This window comes from Berghia stephanieae, chromosome 4 (genome assembly GCF_034508935.2).
Source record: "Berghia stephanieae isolate SIO BIC M18660-M18661 chromosome 4, UCSD_Bste_1.3, whole genome shotgun sequence".
Classification (NCBI taxonomy): Eukaryota; Metazoa; Mollusca; class Gastropoda; order Nudibranchia; family Aeolidiidae; genus Berghia; species Berghia stephanieae.
In genome coordinates this window covers 90735657-90753960 of record NC_088363.1, presented here as the reverse complement: position 1 = coordinate 90753960, position 18304 = coordinate 90735657, and the positions used below count along the sequence as shown (strand labels likewise).

Below are 18304 nucleotides of genomic sequence, written 5' to 3'. Positions count from 1 at the left end.
GCCATTTAAGTGTGCCTATTTATTTGTTTACTCATTTTATATTTTTCCGTGAGGCAATGAATTAATGTGGCTAACTGGCTATGGGTATATATATATATATTTTTAAAAATTCTTCTAACTCTCCCCTTATTTATAGAATATCTCTAGTAGAATGACACAAATTATAGATTGATGATAGTCATAATACTTTCAGCACATACCACTTTTATTATGGACTGTTTCCTGATATCACTGTCAATTCATGTAAACCTTATAATCAGTAAATGACAAAAAAAAATTCGAATTAGTCAATTTGTTGTCTTCACTTTGAGGAAATATGGGTATGATTTGTTATTATATTTATAATATGTATTTATATCTATTTCCCCCTCCTGCTCCACAAAAGAAGAGGTTATTATATTTATAATGTGTATTTATATCTATTTTCCCCTCCTTTCAGTTTGCTTCCTGGTCCCAAGAAGAAGAGGTTATTATATTTATAATGTGTATTTATATCTATTTTCCCCTCCTTTCAGTTTGCTTCCTGGTCCCAAAAAGAAGAGGTTATTATATTTATAATGTGTATTTATATCTATTTTCCCCTCCTGTCAATTTGCTTCCTGGTCCCAAAAAGAAGAGGTTATTATATTTATAATGTGTATTTATATCTATTTTCCCCTCCTTTCAGTTTGCTTCCTGGTCCCAAAAAGAAGAGGTCTGGCAAAGCGAAGGAGGGCCAAGTCCCGTGGATTCCAATCGACCCAACCATCTTAACTCCATCACATATACACAATGCTAGAATCCCTGCCACCTTCATGCCTTGTGGTAAGATATTCAAGGGGAATCTTAAGCTGTTAGAAGCTATGAACTTTAGAAGATGATAAACAAAAAATGAATGAAGCAGCATCAAATTAGAATAAAATACTTCATGTGGAATCCAGAGGGCTCATAACAAGTAAAGTTTCTGTGAGGAAACGTGAATTTGGACAAGTCTATTTCAAAGGGGACACAGATTGTTAAAAAGTCGAATTATAAACTGATTATTAAAACAAAATGCGACAGCCAACAAGGTAGGGCAACACCCCTATGACGTAGGGGGCAGCATGGCTCAGCGGTACTGTCTATGCTTTCAAACCCGAAATGTATCGAGTTTGATTACCCACCGCTGTGATGTGTGGCCTTGAGCAAGTCACCTCGCCCTAGCTCAATTTGCGGCGCTGCACAGCGGATTACTTGTTAAAGGGCTTATTTCGCCCAATTATTTAAAAGATTTCACAATAATTGATTTTCTTCTCATCAAATAGATTGGACAATGCCTGTCAACAAAAATCCCCAAGGTAAAGGCAACAAGCAACAAAATCAAGGGCAGAAGAGATGGAATGGACAGAATAAAAAAAACAGTGGGAGATGGAATAAACCACAGTAAGGCAATTGATGTTTTTCACGGTCTGAAAAATAATTGTAGTTGCTATAAATCCTCCAGCTTTGCAATGCAATGCTTATTCTCTGCTTGAACTCAGTATCAGAGACAAATAATGTAGCATTCATTGGACTGACTGTAAGGGTCACTTTTATATTTGCACCCTGGAAATGTCTTTCATTGCCTATAGCTGGCGATTTTTTCCTAATCTTGAATCAAACCAAGTATTTTTGTTGTTAATCAATTCAGCCAAATGTACACCGGACACGGTCTGGTTGTATACAGCATTCATCATCATTGCCTTTTTCACCCTGGGTCAGGGTATAGGCCACAGACAAACAGTTTCCATCCTTCTCTATCCTGAGCCAACTTTTTTATCTCATTCCAGGTCTTACCACTTCTCTGTATATCAGCTTCTTTAATTCTTCTCCATGTTCCTCGTGGCCTTCCCTTGATCTTCTGCCCTGAGGGTTCCAGTCCAATACTTTCTTTGTTATAGTTGAGTCATTCTTTCTAAGCGTGTGTCCAATCCACCTCCATCGTCTTCTTCCTATATCCTCTCCTACTGGTTTCTGCTGTGTTCTTTTCCATACTTCTTCATTTTTTATTCTATCCATCCATTTTATTCTGAGTAGCTTACGCATGCACCTGTTTACAAAAATCTGTACCCTCCTTATACATGCCTGTGATGCGTTCCAAGTTTCACATCCATACAGTAGGACAGACTTCACGTTTGAGTTGAAAAGTCTTAGCTTTAGTTGAAGGGAGATATCTTTAGTTCTCCAAACTCTGTTCAAAGATGTGAATGCAGCCTGTGCCTTTCCTATTCGTGCTTTCACCTCTGCTTCCGTGCCTCCATCCTTGTCAATTATACTTCCGAGATAGCAGAAAGTGTCTATATCTTCGAGTTCCTGATCTTTTACTTTGATCTGCTCCCTTTGACGCGTACCTATCCTCAAGACCTTTGACTTTGCAGGGTGTATTCTTAGACCAATTGATTCCGAGAGGCTGTTTATAATTGTGGTTTTTGCTTGCATCTGGTCCTGGGTGTGGGACAAAAGAGCCAGATCATCTGCAAAATCCAGATCATCCAACTGTGTCCAGGGGGTCCACTGTATCCCATTTCTTCTCCCTTTGGAGGTTTCCTTCATTAGCCAATCAATGGCAAGGATGAACAGGAATGGAGAGAGCAAGCATCCCTGCTTGACACCAGTCTTAATTTCAAAGCTGTCAGTCAGCTGATCTTCATGTACAACCCTGCAACTTGATCCTTCATACATTTCCTTAATGAGGTTTACTATCTTTTCAGGGAGTCCATAATGTGCCAGAATTTTCCACAATGTTGCTCTGTCAATACTGTCGAAAGCCTTCTCGTAATCCAGAAAGTTGACAATAAGAGGAGAGTTCCATTCTATAGACTGTTCCACTATGACTCGCAGAGAGGCAATCTGGTCGGTGGTTGAACGGTTTTTCCGAAAACCTGCCTGTTCGTCCCGCAGTTTAGCATCTGTTGCATTCTTAATTCTCTCTAAAATAATACGGTTGAAAACCTTTCCTGGGATAGAAAGAAGAGTGATGCCTCGATAATTATTACAATTACTGAGGTCCCCTTTCTTTGGAAGCTTGATAAGATGTCCTTCCTTCCAATCCTTTGGGAATATCCCGTCATTCCAGATTCTCTCAAATAGTGGGTGCAGGGCCTCAGCATTTCTTTCCGCATCAACTTTTAGAGCCTCCGGTGGAATCTGGTCTGGTCCAGCAGCTTTCCCCCTTTTCATCTTGTTAATGGCACCCACAATCTCTGCTATCGATGGTGGATCACAGCTAATTGGTAGCTCATTCCTTGCAGGCAAAATTTCTGGCTGGTTGTCTGGTGGTGGTCTGTTCAGAAGGCAGTTGAAATGTTCCCTCCATCGTTCAGATTGAGCCTCTTTTCCAAAAATAGTTTTCCCATCTTTGTCTTTGACTGGTACCTCTGGTTTCCCATATTTTCCAGCAAGTGTCTTGGTAGTTTGATAAAGGATCCTCATGTGTCCTCCAGTCGCTGCTGCTTCTGCTTTCTCTGCAAGTCTGTTCATGAATGCTTCCTTGTCTTTCTTCACAGATCTTTTGACTTCCTTAGCTATGGCTCGATACTGCTCTTGTGCATCCAGTCTTGAAGCCCTTGTTCGGCTTGCATTCACTTGTTCCTTCCTTGTTCTCCTCTTTTCAATAAGGTCCAAGGTGGTTGGACTTATCCATTCTTTATGTTCCGATTTCTTTACCCCCAATACCTCGTGGCAAGTTGTTATGTAAACTTCCTTGATCTTTGCCCAATGTGACTCTACATCTATGTCCTCCTCGAGCTCAGTAAGAGGTTGGAATCTATTACTCAATTGTAGTTTGAATTCCTCATTCTTTTCCCCATCAAGTGCATTCACCTCGAATTTTCTTCTTGTATGTGATCTGGCCCCGTGTTTTCTGAGTCGGAGCTTAAGCTTTGCCAATAGCAGGTGGTGGTCTGATCTAACATCTGCCCCTCTCCGTACTGTCACATCTTCCAATGAACGTCTGAATCTACGAGAGATACAAAAATGATCAATCTGATTCTCTGTCACACCATCTGGTGAGACCCAAGTTGCTTTGTGGATCCTCTTATGGGGGAACACTGATCCTCCAATCACCAAACTGTTGAATGCACAGAAATTTGCAAATCTCTCACCATTATCATTCATTTCTCCCATGCCATGACGTCCCATGATACCTTCATAGCCTACGTTATCCTGTCCCACTTTTGCATTAGCATCTCCCATCAATATGTTGATGTCTTTCCTTGGCAACTTGTCAATGACTTGTTGTAGCAGACCATAAAATGTATCTTTGTCCTCATCTGTTGCATCATTTGTTGGGGCATAGATCTGTACAATGTTCATGCTGATCTTCTTACTCCGTGTTGTAAAGGACGCCATGATGATCCTTTCTCCGCATTGTTCCCATCCTCTCAGTGACTTCTGGGCAAACTTGCTTAGAATTATTCCTACTCCCTGTGTATGAATCCCGTCCCCTCTCCCTGAATATAAAATCTTCTCCCCAGACTTGAGGTGTTTCTGTCCGGATTGTATCCAGTGGGTTTCGCTTACTCCAAGTATATGCAGCCTGTATCTTCTCATCTCAGTCACAACTTGAGAGCTTTTTCCTGCTTCATACATGGTGCGAACGTTCCACGACGCAATTCGAAGCTGCTTGTTTGGCGAAGACGTCATCGGGTCAGCAGAGTCCTTTCGGCTTTGTCTGTTGTCCTTCATAAATTCTGTAATTCCAGAAACTCTTCGGTCGCCCAAGCTAAAAAAGGATTTGGTTTGTCTGTCTGTGTTTCTGTAACGGTTTGAGTTTAACGGAAAGGGGTGTTAACCCTTTGCCAACCCCCAACCTGGAGGACCAGGTGACTCAAAGATGGGGGAATCACACACCATTAGTCGCCTTTTACGACACGCTGGCTTGGCGTTGGGCTATTCTTGACCCTCTCAGTTGAGGGACCCCGGACACCACACGGGGATGTATACAGCATTGCTGCTGTGATATCTCGCCTGACTCCATATCATAGTAAACATTTGATTGATTACTATTAAAAAGTAATAAACAAAAATTAATAATAATAGCTTTAAAAAATACCAAAATACCAAAAATGTTCTGTGTTTGGCAGGCCTCGAAGTGGGCTGGGAAAAGCCGGGAGTTTTATTTTTAAAATTGCCTCGGGCCGGGAAAAGACCGTGAGAAAAATCCAGGTGAACAGACAACAACCCAACATGTATTCTTCCGTGTAATCATTACCCAACCTGCGAACGATCTGCTTAGAAATTGTATCTGTTTCGTTTATGAAAACTGTACTGCAGGTCAAGGATAAAGCAACAAATTTTATTATTCAATAAGCCATTTCTTTTAGAATTTGAAAGCTTTGTCGATTCAAGGTCTATCTTGTATTTGTAATAGGGTTTCCCACAGATACCGGTATATCCCTCATCGAACACACTACTGGTAGTGGTAACTGGTCTAGATTTGATGAGCATGCTTGAAAATACTACCTTAAAATTCTCCCCAGAGCCTGGAAAAAAGCAGGGAAAAATATTTTCCTGAATCACTTCTAGGCCTAGTTTGGTATTTTGTCCTTTTTTTTTTGAAGCTGTTATATTCATTTTGGTTTATTACTTTTTACAGCTTAGTATCATTTTTACTTCATTACTATTACAATGATATCTACAACATACTTTTCCAAACCAGCGATTTTCTGATTTTGAGCTTTTGGTCTTATACCATGCCATGACTGAAAACTTGGCTGTCATCTATTGTTGTTGCTGTCTGTAAAACAATGATGCCAAGACAATCTATTTTTAACTAGAAATCACCTGACTCAGCCACTGTCACATCTCTCCTATCCGATCACTCTCCAATCCGATCACCTCCATTCCCAGCATTTTGTCCGGATTACAGAGACATCCGGATAGTGGAATCAGTCCCTAAAGTGTACAAATAAAGAAGAAAAAATTCTTCCCCAGACAACCTGTCTGGATAATAGAAACATCTGGATTGTGGAGTTCTGGATTAGAGAGGCACAACCGTATTAGGACAATACTGGTTTGGGTAAATCATTATGAATTGACTCAAAACATGGGAGTGTTATTCTTATTTACCGCTGACTAATGAACTCAATACTTTTTTGTGACATTTTACAAAATCAAACAATGGGTTTAGTTTTCTGATTGCTATGATGAGAGTGCAACATTGAATAATAATCTGTCCTAAGAGAAATGCTATATGTGAATGAATTTAACTATTGAACAAGATGAACTCTACAAAACGTGGCTGGTTGTGGAATGTTTATGCTAGCTGATTCTAGCCTGTTCCTGAAGATTAGACGAAAAGAAAGAAAAAAATGACATTCAGTCTTGGAGAGAGTTACTATAAATTATAAATGAAGTCAACAAACTGATTTTATCATTGTGCAGCTATTTGGTCTAGTGGTATGACACTCGCTTTCGGATCGGAAGGTCTTGGGTTCGAGCCTCACTCTGCGCATAGTTGAGTCCTTGGAGAAGGCTCTGTACTCACATTCTATCATCCGTACTCAGGTGTAAAATGAGTACCTGGCCAGTAACAGCGTTGTATCTGTCCGAAAAATTGTAATATCGCCAGCAAGCGTCATGTCCCGTCCTACTTGTTAAATGCTGTTGGCCAGGGACCCCTTGTAAAGTGCTTTGAGCACGTTTAGTGGATATTGCGCTATATAAAAGCTCAATTTCTTTTTTCATGAAGTAAATACCTCAGAGTCATGAACCTGGAACAAGGCAAGGTATAGGAAACACAAAAACTGAGATCTGTGTGAGTTCACATAATTCTTCGGTATGCACCTTTTTGACAAGTCTCAGTAAGATAGTCACCAATCAAACATTTTAAAGATATATCCTTTTAGAAGTTTGATATCCAAGCGTTAATAAGTCGTTAGTTATTCAGATTTACTTTAAAACAATTTTGCGATGCATTCTGCCTTCATTTTTTAATTATTCATTTATTTATTGTTTAATGTCTAGCATGGTAATTTTCGGTTTGTAAAATTCTAAATTGATTGTCAGCAGTTGAATGAATTTCCTTTTGGTTTCCACGGAACTTGTTGGAGCAGAGGGAATATTTCTGGCGTACTCTGATTTACTTGATATCTAGTATGCTATGAAAGAAAGCCTTTAGTTAGATAAACTGGGTGGGGTACCTGACCTCCCATAGTGGGCAGGGAGATACATACTGTCTTTTATCCCCCTATATCTGTTTTCCAACATGCTTTCTGTCTTTGTCTTGGATTGAGATTACTTGGTTTTGTCCTGGCTCTGGCCTGATACCCTGGCTGGGAGGGATGCAGTCAAATGTATAGTTAGTTTTTGGAGATGATATTTTTTTCCATGTAAATCATCTCTCTCTTATGCACTGTATTGTTTTCTTTAAATATTTTATATGATTTGTAAACATTTGAGTGTTTCCCTCTTAGTTGGGACCTGTGCTTGTGTCTAGATGAGACTTTTAGGTGATCTCAAACTAAGTTCTCTGATACTATGCTCTTGGAATCTACATGTTTCTTATTTGAACAAATTCCCCTTTGTCTTACCTTTTCGTGGGTGCTTTAACTTTAATCGTAATTCTAGAACTTTTTACTATCCCATTTTCTTCCTTTTTACTGGCGCTGATATAACCTTCATGTGTTGCAAGCACAGTAATACCCTTAAAAACAAAAACATATTTAGATAAAGTTAGGATAAGTGGCTCAAAGGCCCTAGTTTTATAACTCCTGGTATCTTCTAAAATATAAGTTGACTGAACAGCACTCTTATCAGAATTGTGTCTTGCGATATATATATATTTTTTTTTTTGGTCTGCTTGGCTTTGGGATAGATCTTTCCCCAATCGGACACAATGAAATTAGGAAAATGGCTAAATTAGAATGTATATGGTTCCAATTTTATTTGATGGCTGGATAATGGCTGTTTTACTCATGTCAAGTGTGTAATAGTAATAGTGACTGAAGTACACACTGTCAATAATATCCAAACATATTATTTGTTGATGATATCATACTTGTAGGCATTCATTTGATAAATAAAAATGTCCATATTTTTTATTTTTTATTGCATTTTTGCTCTTTTTATTTATTAAGTCTGAGGGTGGGGGTCTTCTGACCTCCCATGATGGCAGGGAGGTCAGGTCACTTTCTGTGTCTTCTATCCCCCATATCTGTTCTCCCTTCCATATCATTCTCTGTCTTTGCTATGAATTGAGATTGCCCTTTTTTTGTCCCCTAGTCCTGGCGGGGATCCTTAGCTGGAAGAGAACAGTCAAATGTATAGTATCTTTTTAAAAGAGATTATATTTTTTTTCTTTGTAAAGCTTCTTTCTATTATTATTATTAGTTTTTAATGTATTGTATTGTGTAAACATTTGAGTGTATTCAAAGCGAGATCCTTTGCCTATGCCTGGATGGGACTTCAAGCGGTCAAAATAGACACATTGATATATTTCTCTTGGAATCTTTTGTTTCTTATTTTAACTAGTCCCCTTTGTCTTTTTTTTTTTTTTTTGGTACTTTTAACGATGAATCTACAACTTTATCTTATCATCTTTCATTTTATCTGTGCTGAAGTGACCTAACAGTGTCGCAAGCGTCATAAAACCCCTAAAACAAAGACAATAATCTTGAGGGTGATGATTCTTAAAATACAGACCACCAATTTATCGGGAAAAAAACGATATTTGCTTTCATGACAGATTTTCCAAATTACAATCTATTTTTATTATCGCTTTTATTATTATCGTCAACTTCATCATCATTATCATCTTCATTACCAACACCATCACATCTTCATTTAAGTCCCAGATCTGCCCAACATTTTCCGCCCTTTGTCTATGAAAAGTTGGCAAGTCTGTTTATACACAAATCTATTTTACAAAAACCCTGTTCTCTCAGCTTTCTATTAGTGAGGGCTATTGGCATGATCTTCTACTCCCCTAAACTATTGACCTTTTCCCTGTGGCGTTATTTTCTTGTCCTGAAATGAGGCAACTTGATTTTGCCCTAGGCTCTAACAGTAACCCTTTCCAGTGAAAACGGCCAACAGCCATCGACACGTCAGTTTTTCTTTGGTAGATGATTCTCTCCACTGTAAATCATCTTTGTTATTGTGTACTACTATTAAAAGCCACCAGATTATCTTCCACTTGGTGAGGATCTTGTGTCAGCAATTGGATGAGACTTTGGGTACATTCAGGATAGACACGAAGGTAGATTGATGCGGGATCAACTTTCGTGAACCATTCCCCCTCCAACAAGGCCAAAGTGAATCTAAATAGTTTCATTCCCGAACAGTACACAAAGCCACGTGGAAAAGACAAATATGGATGGGTATAAGAGACAATTAGGCTGTGGAATCCACATGCTCTTGGACAGCCAATAAGTCCTCGCATTATCGGGGGTTGATGTGACTTAAAAGTGTCACAAGAGGCTAATAAACTACCGAAAATGTAATGAAATCGATGTAGGCATTTAAGAAGTATTCGGGTGAAAAAATAAAACCTTCAAAAAACAATTCAATTTTGGGTTGGACAACTGGAGTTGCAACATTTTAAAATGAATTCATAGCATAAAAAATTCGTAAACCGAACTATAATGAGTGCAATTATATGTGGTGTTTATTTTATATATTCATCAAAAAAAAATTCATTTAACAAAATGGATTATTACAAAACTACGACCACCTGAAAAATAATTGAATGATGTTATTTCAACCTCTTACTGTTAAACCCTCTCCTTACTGACCGTAGGAAAATCGTCACATTCGTTACGATTACGATACAACCAACAATTTTCTTTTTCTGATTCCTTTGTGCATCACAATATTTAAAGGAAATACATATGTTTATTATAGCTATAAAAGCTTGACACTGCTTTGTAGATCTCATTTTGCCGAACACTTTTATGTATAGAATGTACTTCTTGCTTTTCTGTTTGAGTAAGAAAAATCTGTTTTTATGCTGGATGGGTGTGAAGCTTTGTGGACAATTTGAAAAGGTAAGGAGAGAGTTATTCACGACTCAGTGAATGAAATAATTGGGCAAGTCACCTACATTATTATTTCAACAAGTAAATGTAATTACTGGAATTTTATGCACACGTCAGATATCATACATTTTAAATAGAATAATGATATAATCACTCAAGAGCATATTTCGCACCCCAAGTTATTCTGCCGTTGCTTTTAAAAACACAGTATATGCAATGTTAACCAAATAGCACATACTGTGTTCTTTAATAAAACGGCAGTATTAGTCTCGTGTCAACGAATGTCGAAATACATTTGCAGTTGCATGTGTCATAATTATAGCATTAGATATAATATACGTCATATATATACGCGTGTTACACACGTCTCCTCATTGACTATTTTAAATTGCAGTTTACATTTGGTACACACTTTCACACACTGTACATATTTATTATTCTTAGATTTGAATGTAAATGAAAGCACTATGGTACACCAGTATAGAGGTATTCTGAATAAATAAATTAAACGACCTTCTTATGTTTTTTTATTAAAGTCATCATAAAGCACGGACCATCAGCCCATAGTTTCAATAAACAGATTACCCAGAATCGTAAATTGAGATTTAGAGATAATTAAATCATCTCATGAACATTGGCCTCAACTTTGACTCGTTCGATACACCCATTTAATTGAGATTTTAAAGCATAATTGTATATTATAATTGGTCTTTGTAATAAGCAGGTTTTCCCATAAGTTTTTCAAATCTCAGATGTGACCTGCCACCTCAAACCTGTATGATGTCTAAATTAACAAACAAACAAACAAACAAAAAACTAGGGAGCAGGCAGCGGTGTAAGATAAAGATCTGGACAAGTGCATATGAAAGGTACCAGACAAAACAAGAAAGAAAAATACAAGAGAAAAAAAATCCCCAAAAAATCAGTCTACCTGGACTTGGTATCGAACCTCAGACCTTCTGATTACCGGTCAGACATGCTACCATTAGGTAGTACGTCTGATCGGTAGTCAGAAGGCCTGAGGTTCTATCCCCAGACGAGGTAGACTGAAATCTTTGGGGGTGGGCTTTTTCCCTTACATTTTTTTTCTTGCTTTGTCTGGCACCTTTCATACGCACTTGTTCAGAGATAAATAAAATACAATTAAGTCAAAATGGTGAGAATTAAAAAGTTGATGCTCTTTTTTTTTCTTTTGCTTTCTCTGAAGTTTTGGCTCTGCTGTTTGAGTTTAACCTGCTTTCTTGTAAAGTGCAATTTTATGCTTTTTTGTCAAATCAAAACCAATTTCCCCATATGAAAAATTTGAGTAGTATATAACGTTATATTGGAAATTAAAGCTTTATATTGATGAACAGATTACAAATCTGCAATGAAATTTTAAAAAGATTTGTAAAGAATTATCACAAGTATTAAAAACACTGACGGTGAATGTGCCCTCAAATTGGCACTTGACTCTTTCTTTGTTGATGTCATCCTCACACTCCAAACATTAACCTTTATCTTCTTTTCGTCTCTTTTCTTTGCCTTATTTTCACATCGTAATCCATAGAAATTCTTTCGACACAAACATTTATATTTACGTTTGTGTTCAATACACGTACCCCCGTTCTCGCAATATTGTCTCGAGCATTTGGTTGATTTTTGTTCGCAAAAGTCTCCTGAAAACCCTAATTTACACACACAATACGGTTCACCATCGTTGATTTTACACTTTCCTCTATTCAAACAAATATACTCCTGGCACGGGTCTCTAGTGTCTATTTCACAAAACTCTCCTTCGAATGGCTCCTGGCACCGACATATATAACCATCTCCTCTCAAGGATTGGACACATTGACCTCCATTCAGACAATGGATGACGTCAGCACACGACTCGCTTTGTTTGGAATTAGAGGTTAACAAGTTCTCATGAATGCTGACTTCATGTTTTGTAGTTTTCTCTTTGATCAAATCAAAATGTTGGCACCTTGGTCCTTTGAAGGGTGCGGGGCATAGGCAATACCGTGTTCCCTCTGATGTCTGAAATTGCAAAATATTATATGGAAACTCAATCATAATAAAGTAAAGATTAAGTGACATAACATAATATTATAGAAATTGATAATGCTATTCAATTCGTATTATTATATCGTTTGTAAAGAATCAAGTAGTGTACCTTTCAGGGATGGTAAGTAGCAATGTCCAATTTAAATCGGTATGAAAGAACTCTGCTTTAGACCAGAGAGTCCTCCTATTCAATGGATAACAAGCGGTTGTCACTGTACATTTCATGTTACAAAATCAAGGAAAGTAATTCTTCTCTATGAGTCCTAAGGTCTAATCGAAACCAACCAAGTAACCGTCTTCCCTCACATGATACGACATATATCAGTCCCTTTCCCTTCCGAGGAAGATATGCGGCTATGTAGTCTAGTGGTATGACACTCGCTTTCGGATCGGAAGGTCCTGGGTTAGAGCCTCGCTCGGCGCATAGTTGAGTCCTTGGAGAAGGCTCTTTACTCACTTTCTCTCACCGTACTCAGGTGTAAAATGAGTACCTGACCGTTAACAGCGTTGTCTCCGCCCGAAAAAAATTGTAATATCGCAAAGCAGGCGCCATGTCCCGTCCTACATGTTAAATGTTGCTGTTGGCGAGAGACCTCGTAAAGCGCGTTTAGTGGATATTGCGCTATATAAAAGCTTCTTTTTTATTTTTTAAAGATATATATATATATATATATATATATTATATATATATATATATATATATATATATATATATATATATATATATATATATATATATCAGTATTAGGCGTCCATTCCTAATTAATGTCTAACTTTACACTCAATCCGCCGAGGAAGAGGGCTCTTACATCATTTGCTTGAGAGGGATGCCGTCTCTCTCTCCCTCTCTCTCTCTCTCTCTCTCTCTCTCTCTCTCTCTCTCTCTCTCTCTCTCTATCATTCAAAGTATGAATTACAGTTTCAGAGTTAATAATTATTAAGACCGCAAGACCGTCACCTGAGTTGTCTTGTGCGTATTTATCGTCTAGTTTTGACATCCATTGAGGATGTGAGTAGCAACTAACGAATAGAGAATTGTTTTTTGTCTTCATCTCCTCTTTCTTCTTGTTAGCATCCCAAGTGTTACTTAAGATTCATAAAGGGGAGGAGGATGGGACGGACATAACAAAAAAATTGAGCTTATATAGCGCAATATCCACTAAATCTGCTCAAAGCGCTTTATAACGGGTCCCTGGTCAACAGCAACATTTAACATGTAGGACGGGACACGACGCCTGTTAGGCGATATTACAATTTTTTGGACAAAGACAACGCTGTAAACGGCCAGGTACTCATTTTACACCTGAGTACGGTGAGAGAATGTGAGTAAAGGGCCTTTTCCAAGGACTCAACTATGCACCGAGCGCGAGGCTCGAACCCAGGACCTTCCGATCCGAAAGCGAGTGTCATACCACAAGACCACATAGCCGCACGAATAACAGGTGTCATGTCTCGTTCTACATGTTAATGTTACCTGTTGCTGTTGGTCAGTGACCATTTGCAAAGAGACTTGGCGTACGCTTAGCGAATATTGCGCTATAGATAGTATGCGCTTGGCTAAGAAGCTCAAAACATTGCCATCCTGAAGTACAACGGACCAACACATAAAAATATGTGTGACCATGAACTTTTATAGTCTGGATAATACAGTTTCGTGAGAATCACTCACAAACGCGGATGGCAAAATAAATTAACAAAGGCTTGAGTGACGTCATCTTCGTTCTATCTATATAAATGTAAGGTTTTTTGTTGTTGTTAATAAGCATAACCTACTAGACAAGTACCACCGTGAAGACAGAAATGTTGATGACAGACTGGCACCTGACAATTGGTGCCGGTGTATCCACTGTTACAAAGGCACGTGTAGTTGTGAGACTGGTCGTGTACACACTTTCCGTTGTTGTGACACGGTTGATTGTCAACACAGTACTGACTTTCTGGGGATATCAAAGTGTAACTAGTTGTACATGTGTTTATTGTTTTTGATATAAGATGGTGATGTGTCCCTTAAGTCCACACGTATAATATTTAGAAAATATTTTTGATCAAGATTTCCTTGATCTTAATCTTAAGATTTTGTCCATATTGATTCGTAAGACATTTCATTCAAGTCAAGCATATATTTTTTCTCGCCTTGTTTTTCCCCCGTGAAAGTGCAATCTCATAATAATACTGGCGGTACTGATGCTGTGCAACCCCCCCCCCCCCAAAAAAAAAAAAAACAAAACAAAAAAACAAAAAACAAAAAAAAAAACAAAAAAAAAACAAAAAAAAAAAACAAAAAAACAAACAAAACAAAACAAACCGCCAAAAAAACAAAAACAAACGTCACAACATTTCGCCAGCCGGAAATAACGTACCAACACATAAAACTATGCGAGACCTTACGCGTTTATATTCTGATTGAAGCAATTTAGTGAGAACTTCTAGTAAAAATGGTTGGCTAAAAACAATGAGCTGAGTGACGTCAATTTGGTTCTATCTATAACGGATAATTTTTTTTTTTTGTAGTGAACTAATTCAGTCTATGCCTGCATTAAGTTGGCGATAAGCGTGGTTGACATTATGGCGGAGGGTGGTATAGTATTTTCAGTGTAAATTCAAGGCAAAGAGATTTATACTTTTGGGAATTTGGGCCAAACAGCTCGTCCATAAAATTAAAGACCAATTTTTGATTTTTCTATTCTTTTTTTCTTTTCTTCCTTTCTTTCAGTCTTTCTTTGCTTTTTTCTTTCTTAAAAAAAAAAGATAATGGAGTATTATTAGTATTATCCTATGTAACGTTCATGGTTGGTCGAGATCTTGATCTTGTTATGTTCATACTACAACTACTACTGTGAATATGATGCCCTTACCGACGTCACACAACGGGCCGGTCCAACCTTTATGACACACACACTGGCCAGGCCTGTTCTCACATCTGCCATGACGACATCCACGCGCCGTGCGACATTGCTCACACTCGTGTCCGTACCAACCTGGTTTGCACGTGCATTCGTCTGGCCTTGTGCACGTGCCTCTTTCAACCGGGCATGATTGGCGACATACAGCTTTGGTGGGAAATAAATTAGAAATAAAGATATTTATTATACGTTATAACAGACGGGTCATCTAAGAAGTACTCGAAGAAATGTATGACTTCTTTCACTAATAACACGATACTTCTAAAACAGGACGCAAATTTAAAATCTTTCGATATCGTGATTATTATACGAGTTTGGTATAACCGGCATAGACTAGATATAGATAGTTTCTTAACCAATGAAGCATATTTTTTTTTGGTGTTAAACTTGGCAAGAATTAACTTCAGTGTTTGTTCTTGTTGTTTGTAAATTTTCGAGTATTGTTTATTTCTGCTTCGTATATATAATTCCATCCTTCTTTCTTTCTCTATGCTTTCCATTTGCTCACTTTCTCATCCACTTTCTCTCTCTCTCTCTCTCTCTCTCTCTCTCTCTCTCTCTCTCTCTCTCTCTCTCTCTCTCTGCCCTATCTCGCTCTCCTTTTCACACATACACACAAACGCATACTCTCTCTCCCTCTCTCTCCCTTCTCTCTCTCTCTCTCTCTCTCTCTCGTCCGCACTCCTTCAATGACGCATATTATTAGTAAATGAAAACCCAAGAATTCATGGACTTAGTAGTAACTCAATCTTGAAATAACTTACCCGTTGTACATCTAAGTCCGGACCACCCATCCAAACATTGTTTTTCTCCTTTCATAGAACAGCGGAAATGACCAATCAAATCATCTTTCGGTCGACAAAACTCGGAACATCTGAAAAAATGAATAATGCATAACCTGTCATCAACTGCCGTAATCTGGAAAGACAAGTATTAAAAATAATTTGGCCAGAAAACTCGTCCTTCAAATATCGATTGATTTTAATACCCACGTCTTGGCAAAACTCTCAAACCTGGGACTTCGGGAAGCTCTTCCTTAAAGTCCCAAATTGAGAGTTTTTGTCAAGATGAGGGTCAATAAAATCGATCGATATTTGAAGGACGAGAGTTTTGGCCACATTTTTAAATTCTTGTCTTTCCAGAGTAAGGCAGTTAATCAATGCAGTGTATTTGTCATAACGGAGTAAAAATATGATTTCAGGTCTTTGAACAGAAGTTGATGAAACTTAAAACATAGAAAGTGTGATGTGGTTTTGAGACTTAAGGGTAAGAAGTAATTTTTCATTTTAACTCTCTCCTTACCAGACATTTTCAGTATTTTCCCCAAAACTTCACATCTAACTAATACAAAAATAGAATTTTTATCACTCTAACATAATAACAGTAAGTTCTTGCGATAAATAATTTCTTTAGCAAGACATGCTATACAACACACTCATCATTTTCTTTAAATTTTATTGTGTTCAAAAGAAATTGTTGGTTGTATCGTAACGAATGTGACGATGTTCCTATAGTTGGTAAGGGGAGGGGTAAGCAACATTCAGACTTTATTTCTGTTCTCCTGCTATTGCATAAAAATAGATTTAAACCTTCGATTCTATTACACTGCCTTGTCTTTTCAAATTTACACAGATTTGTCTTTAACCTTTAAATTTAAAACTTTAGCATTTATATAGAGTATAATCCACTAAACGTGCTCAAAGCGCTATACAGGTCAAAGGGGCCCCAGGCCAACATCAACATCTATTTTATTATGGAGGACAAGACATGACGCTCATCCTCATTGCCTTTTTCACCCTGGGTCAGGGTATAGGCCACATACAAACAGTTTCCATCCCTCTCTATCCTGAGCTAACTTTTTTAATCTCATTCCATGTCTTACCACTTCTCTGTATATCAGCTTCTTAAATTCTTCTCCATGTTTCAACACTGTTATCGGCCAAGTACTCATTTTACACCCGTCTACCGATAGATAATGTGTAAAGATACTTTCCACAGATTCAATTTTGCGCCGCTAAGAGCGGGACTCAAACCCTTGAACTACCAGTACGTATGCATGTGTCATAATACTAAACCAGAAAGCCTCTTAATAAACGAGTTACTTTCAAACAAAGCAACAAACTAAACTTGAGCTTTTTATAAAGTAATATCCACTAAATGTGCCCAAAGCGCTCTACAAGGGATCCTATCTAACAGCAACACATAAAATGTACGGCGAGACATAACGCTATTACAATTTTCACAAGAGTTATTCACATCATTTCAGTTTTTCAATGTAACTTTTGGATATATTAACAAACTCACCCATTTCCAAAATAATGCTCTTTGCATACAACACGGAATATCACAGAAACTCTCCCACTCTTGTAAGAAACGGACGTTTGCTTGCTGGGAATGATATCAGAAATAATGTCTTCATCTTCCTCAACATAAGTAAAATTAGTGCCATCATTTGAAGAAGTTAGATTACTGGAAATTTCAGTGGAATATAGATGATCTTGAAGTAATTCAACAAACGATTCCCTATTATGTGACATTTGGAAGTCATCTGTATTTAAATATTGTGATTGCTTAACACTTTGAGCACCACTAATTACCATTTCGCCTATCCCTTTATTTCCAATACCAACTTTAGTCTTTCTTCTTTGCGAATCGTGAATATTTAGCCCTAATTTTGACTCAAATACGTCCTGCCCATTCAATTTATTGGCTTCACTTTTCACGTCGACTGTAGTAGGAGTTTTGCCTCCCATCTTTAATCTCATCCCCAAAACATCCTGCCCTTTCAAGGAATCCACAAGGTTTGTCTGGCGATCGAGTTCTGGCTGTCTTGCTGGAAGTCGGAAATCAGAACGATCTCTTGCTCCACTGGAGGATATCGCAACTTGAGAAATGCTGGTCCAAATTTTTGAAGGAAGAACATCGTGTGCGAATATAAGGTGTGCGATTGTCCTGTTCGCTGAAAAGAAGAAGAAATATATATTACTATTACAGGGCAGCAAAAATTATTTGAATTGCGGCATAAATCGTAAGTGACCTCTACGGATTCTATTTACCCCGTTGCTGTCCGTAACGCTTTCTATGACCCTTTATCTTCGAAGGCTCTTTAGCGTACACACTAACACCTCCTTTGAACCTCGAAGTCCTCTCGTTGGACTACCGTATAGCCGGTGATTTGGAATCGAGAAGATTGCACGCCTGAGTAAAGATGGGTCACTTGTAGTAGGAGAATATCAACGTTATGGACGGCTCTGACTCAATATTGAGGGACAATATGTACGTCTGGTCGCTGACCCTGGTACATCGCATTTTCCCGCTAAAGATGTGTTGGGGCGTTCGCTTATTTCTCGACCGCGCCGACGACCCTGGCGACTGGCGACA

At 38.1% G+C, this 18304-nt stretch overlaps 2 protein-coding genes across 5 annotated transcripts in view; one reads left to right on the top strand and one right to left on the bottom strand.

Annotated features, from left to right (window-relative positions):
* LOC144971547 (little elongation complex subunit 2-like) overlaps positions 1–18304 on the top strand; it is a 107906-nt gene that overhangs the window by 17856 nt on the left and 71746 nt on the right. For 2 of the 4 annotated variants that reach the window (XR_013645150.1, XM_078912568.1), the window contains exons 16-17: positions 668–804; positions 1284–1401. Coding sequence is in view for 2 of the 4 variants with exons in the window: in XM_078912568.1 (XP_078768694.1) it covers positions 668–804; positions 1284–1401 (255 nt within the window). In the remaining 2 variants the exon portion in view is untranslated. Of the gene's footprint in view, positions 1–667; positions 805–1283; positions 1684–4943; positions 8040–16124; positions 16190–18304 lie in introns of those variants that run through there. The other 2 variants (XR_013645151.1, XM_078912567.1) reach the window with 2 other exon arrangements.
* Positions 11013–18304, bottom strand: part of LOC144971548 (uncharacterized) — a 52997-nt gene continuing 45705 nt past the window's right edge. The window contains exons 5-9 of the mRNA XM_078912569.1: positions 17228–17882; positions 15688–15797; positions 14876–15070; positions 13794–13957; positions 11013–11993 (exon numbers count right to left, since the gene is read on the bottom strand). Coding sequence (XP_078768695.1) covers positions 11352–11993; positions 13794–13957; positions 14876–15070; positions 15688–15797; positions 17228–17882 — 1766 coding nt within the window. The 3' untranslated portion in view covers positions 11013–11351. The remainder of the gene's footprint in view (positions 11994–13793; positions 13958–14875; positions 15071–15687; positions 15798–17227; positions 17883–18304) is intronic.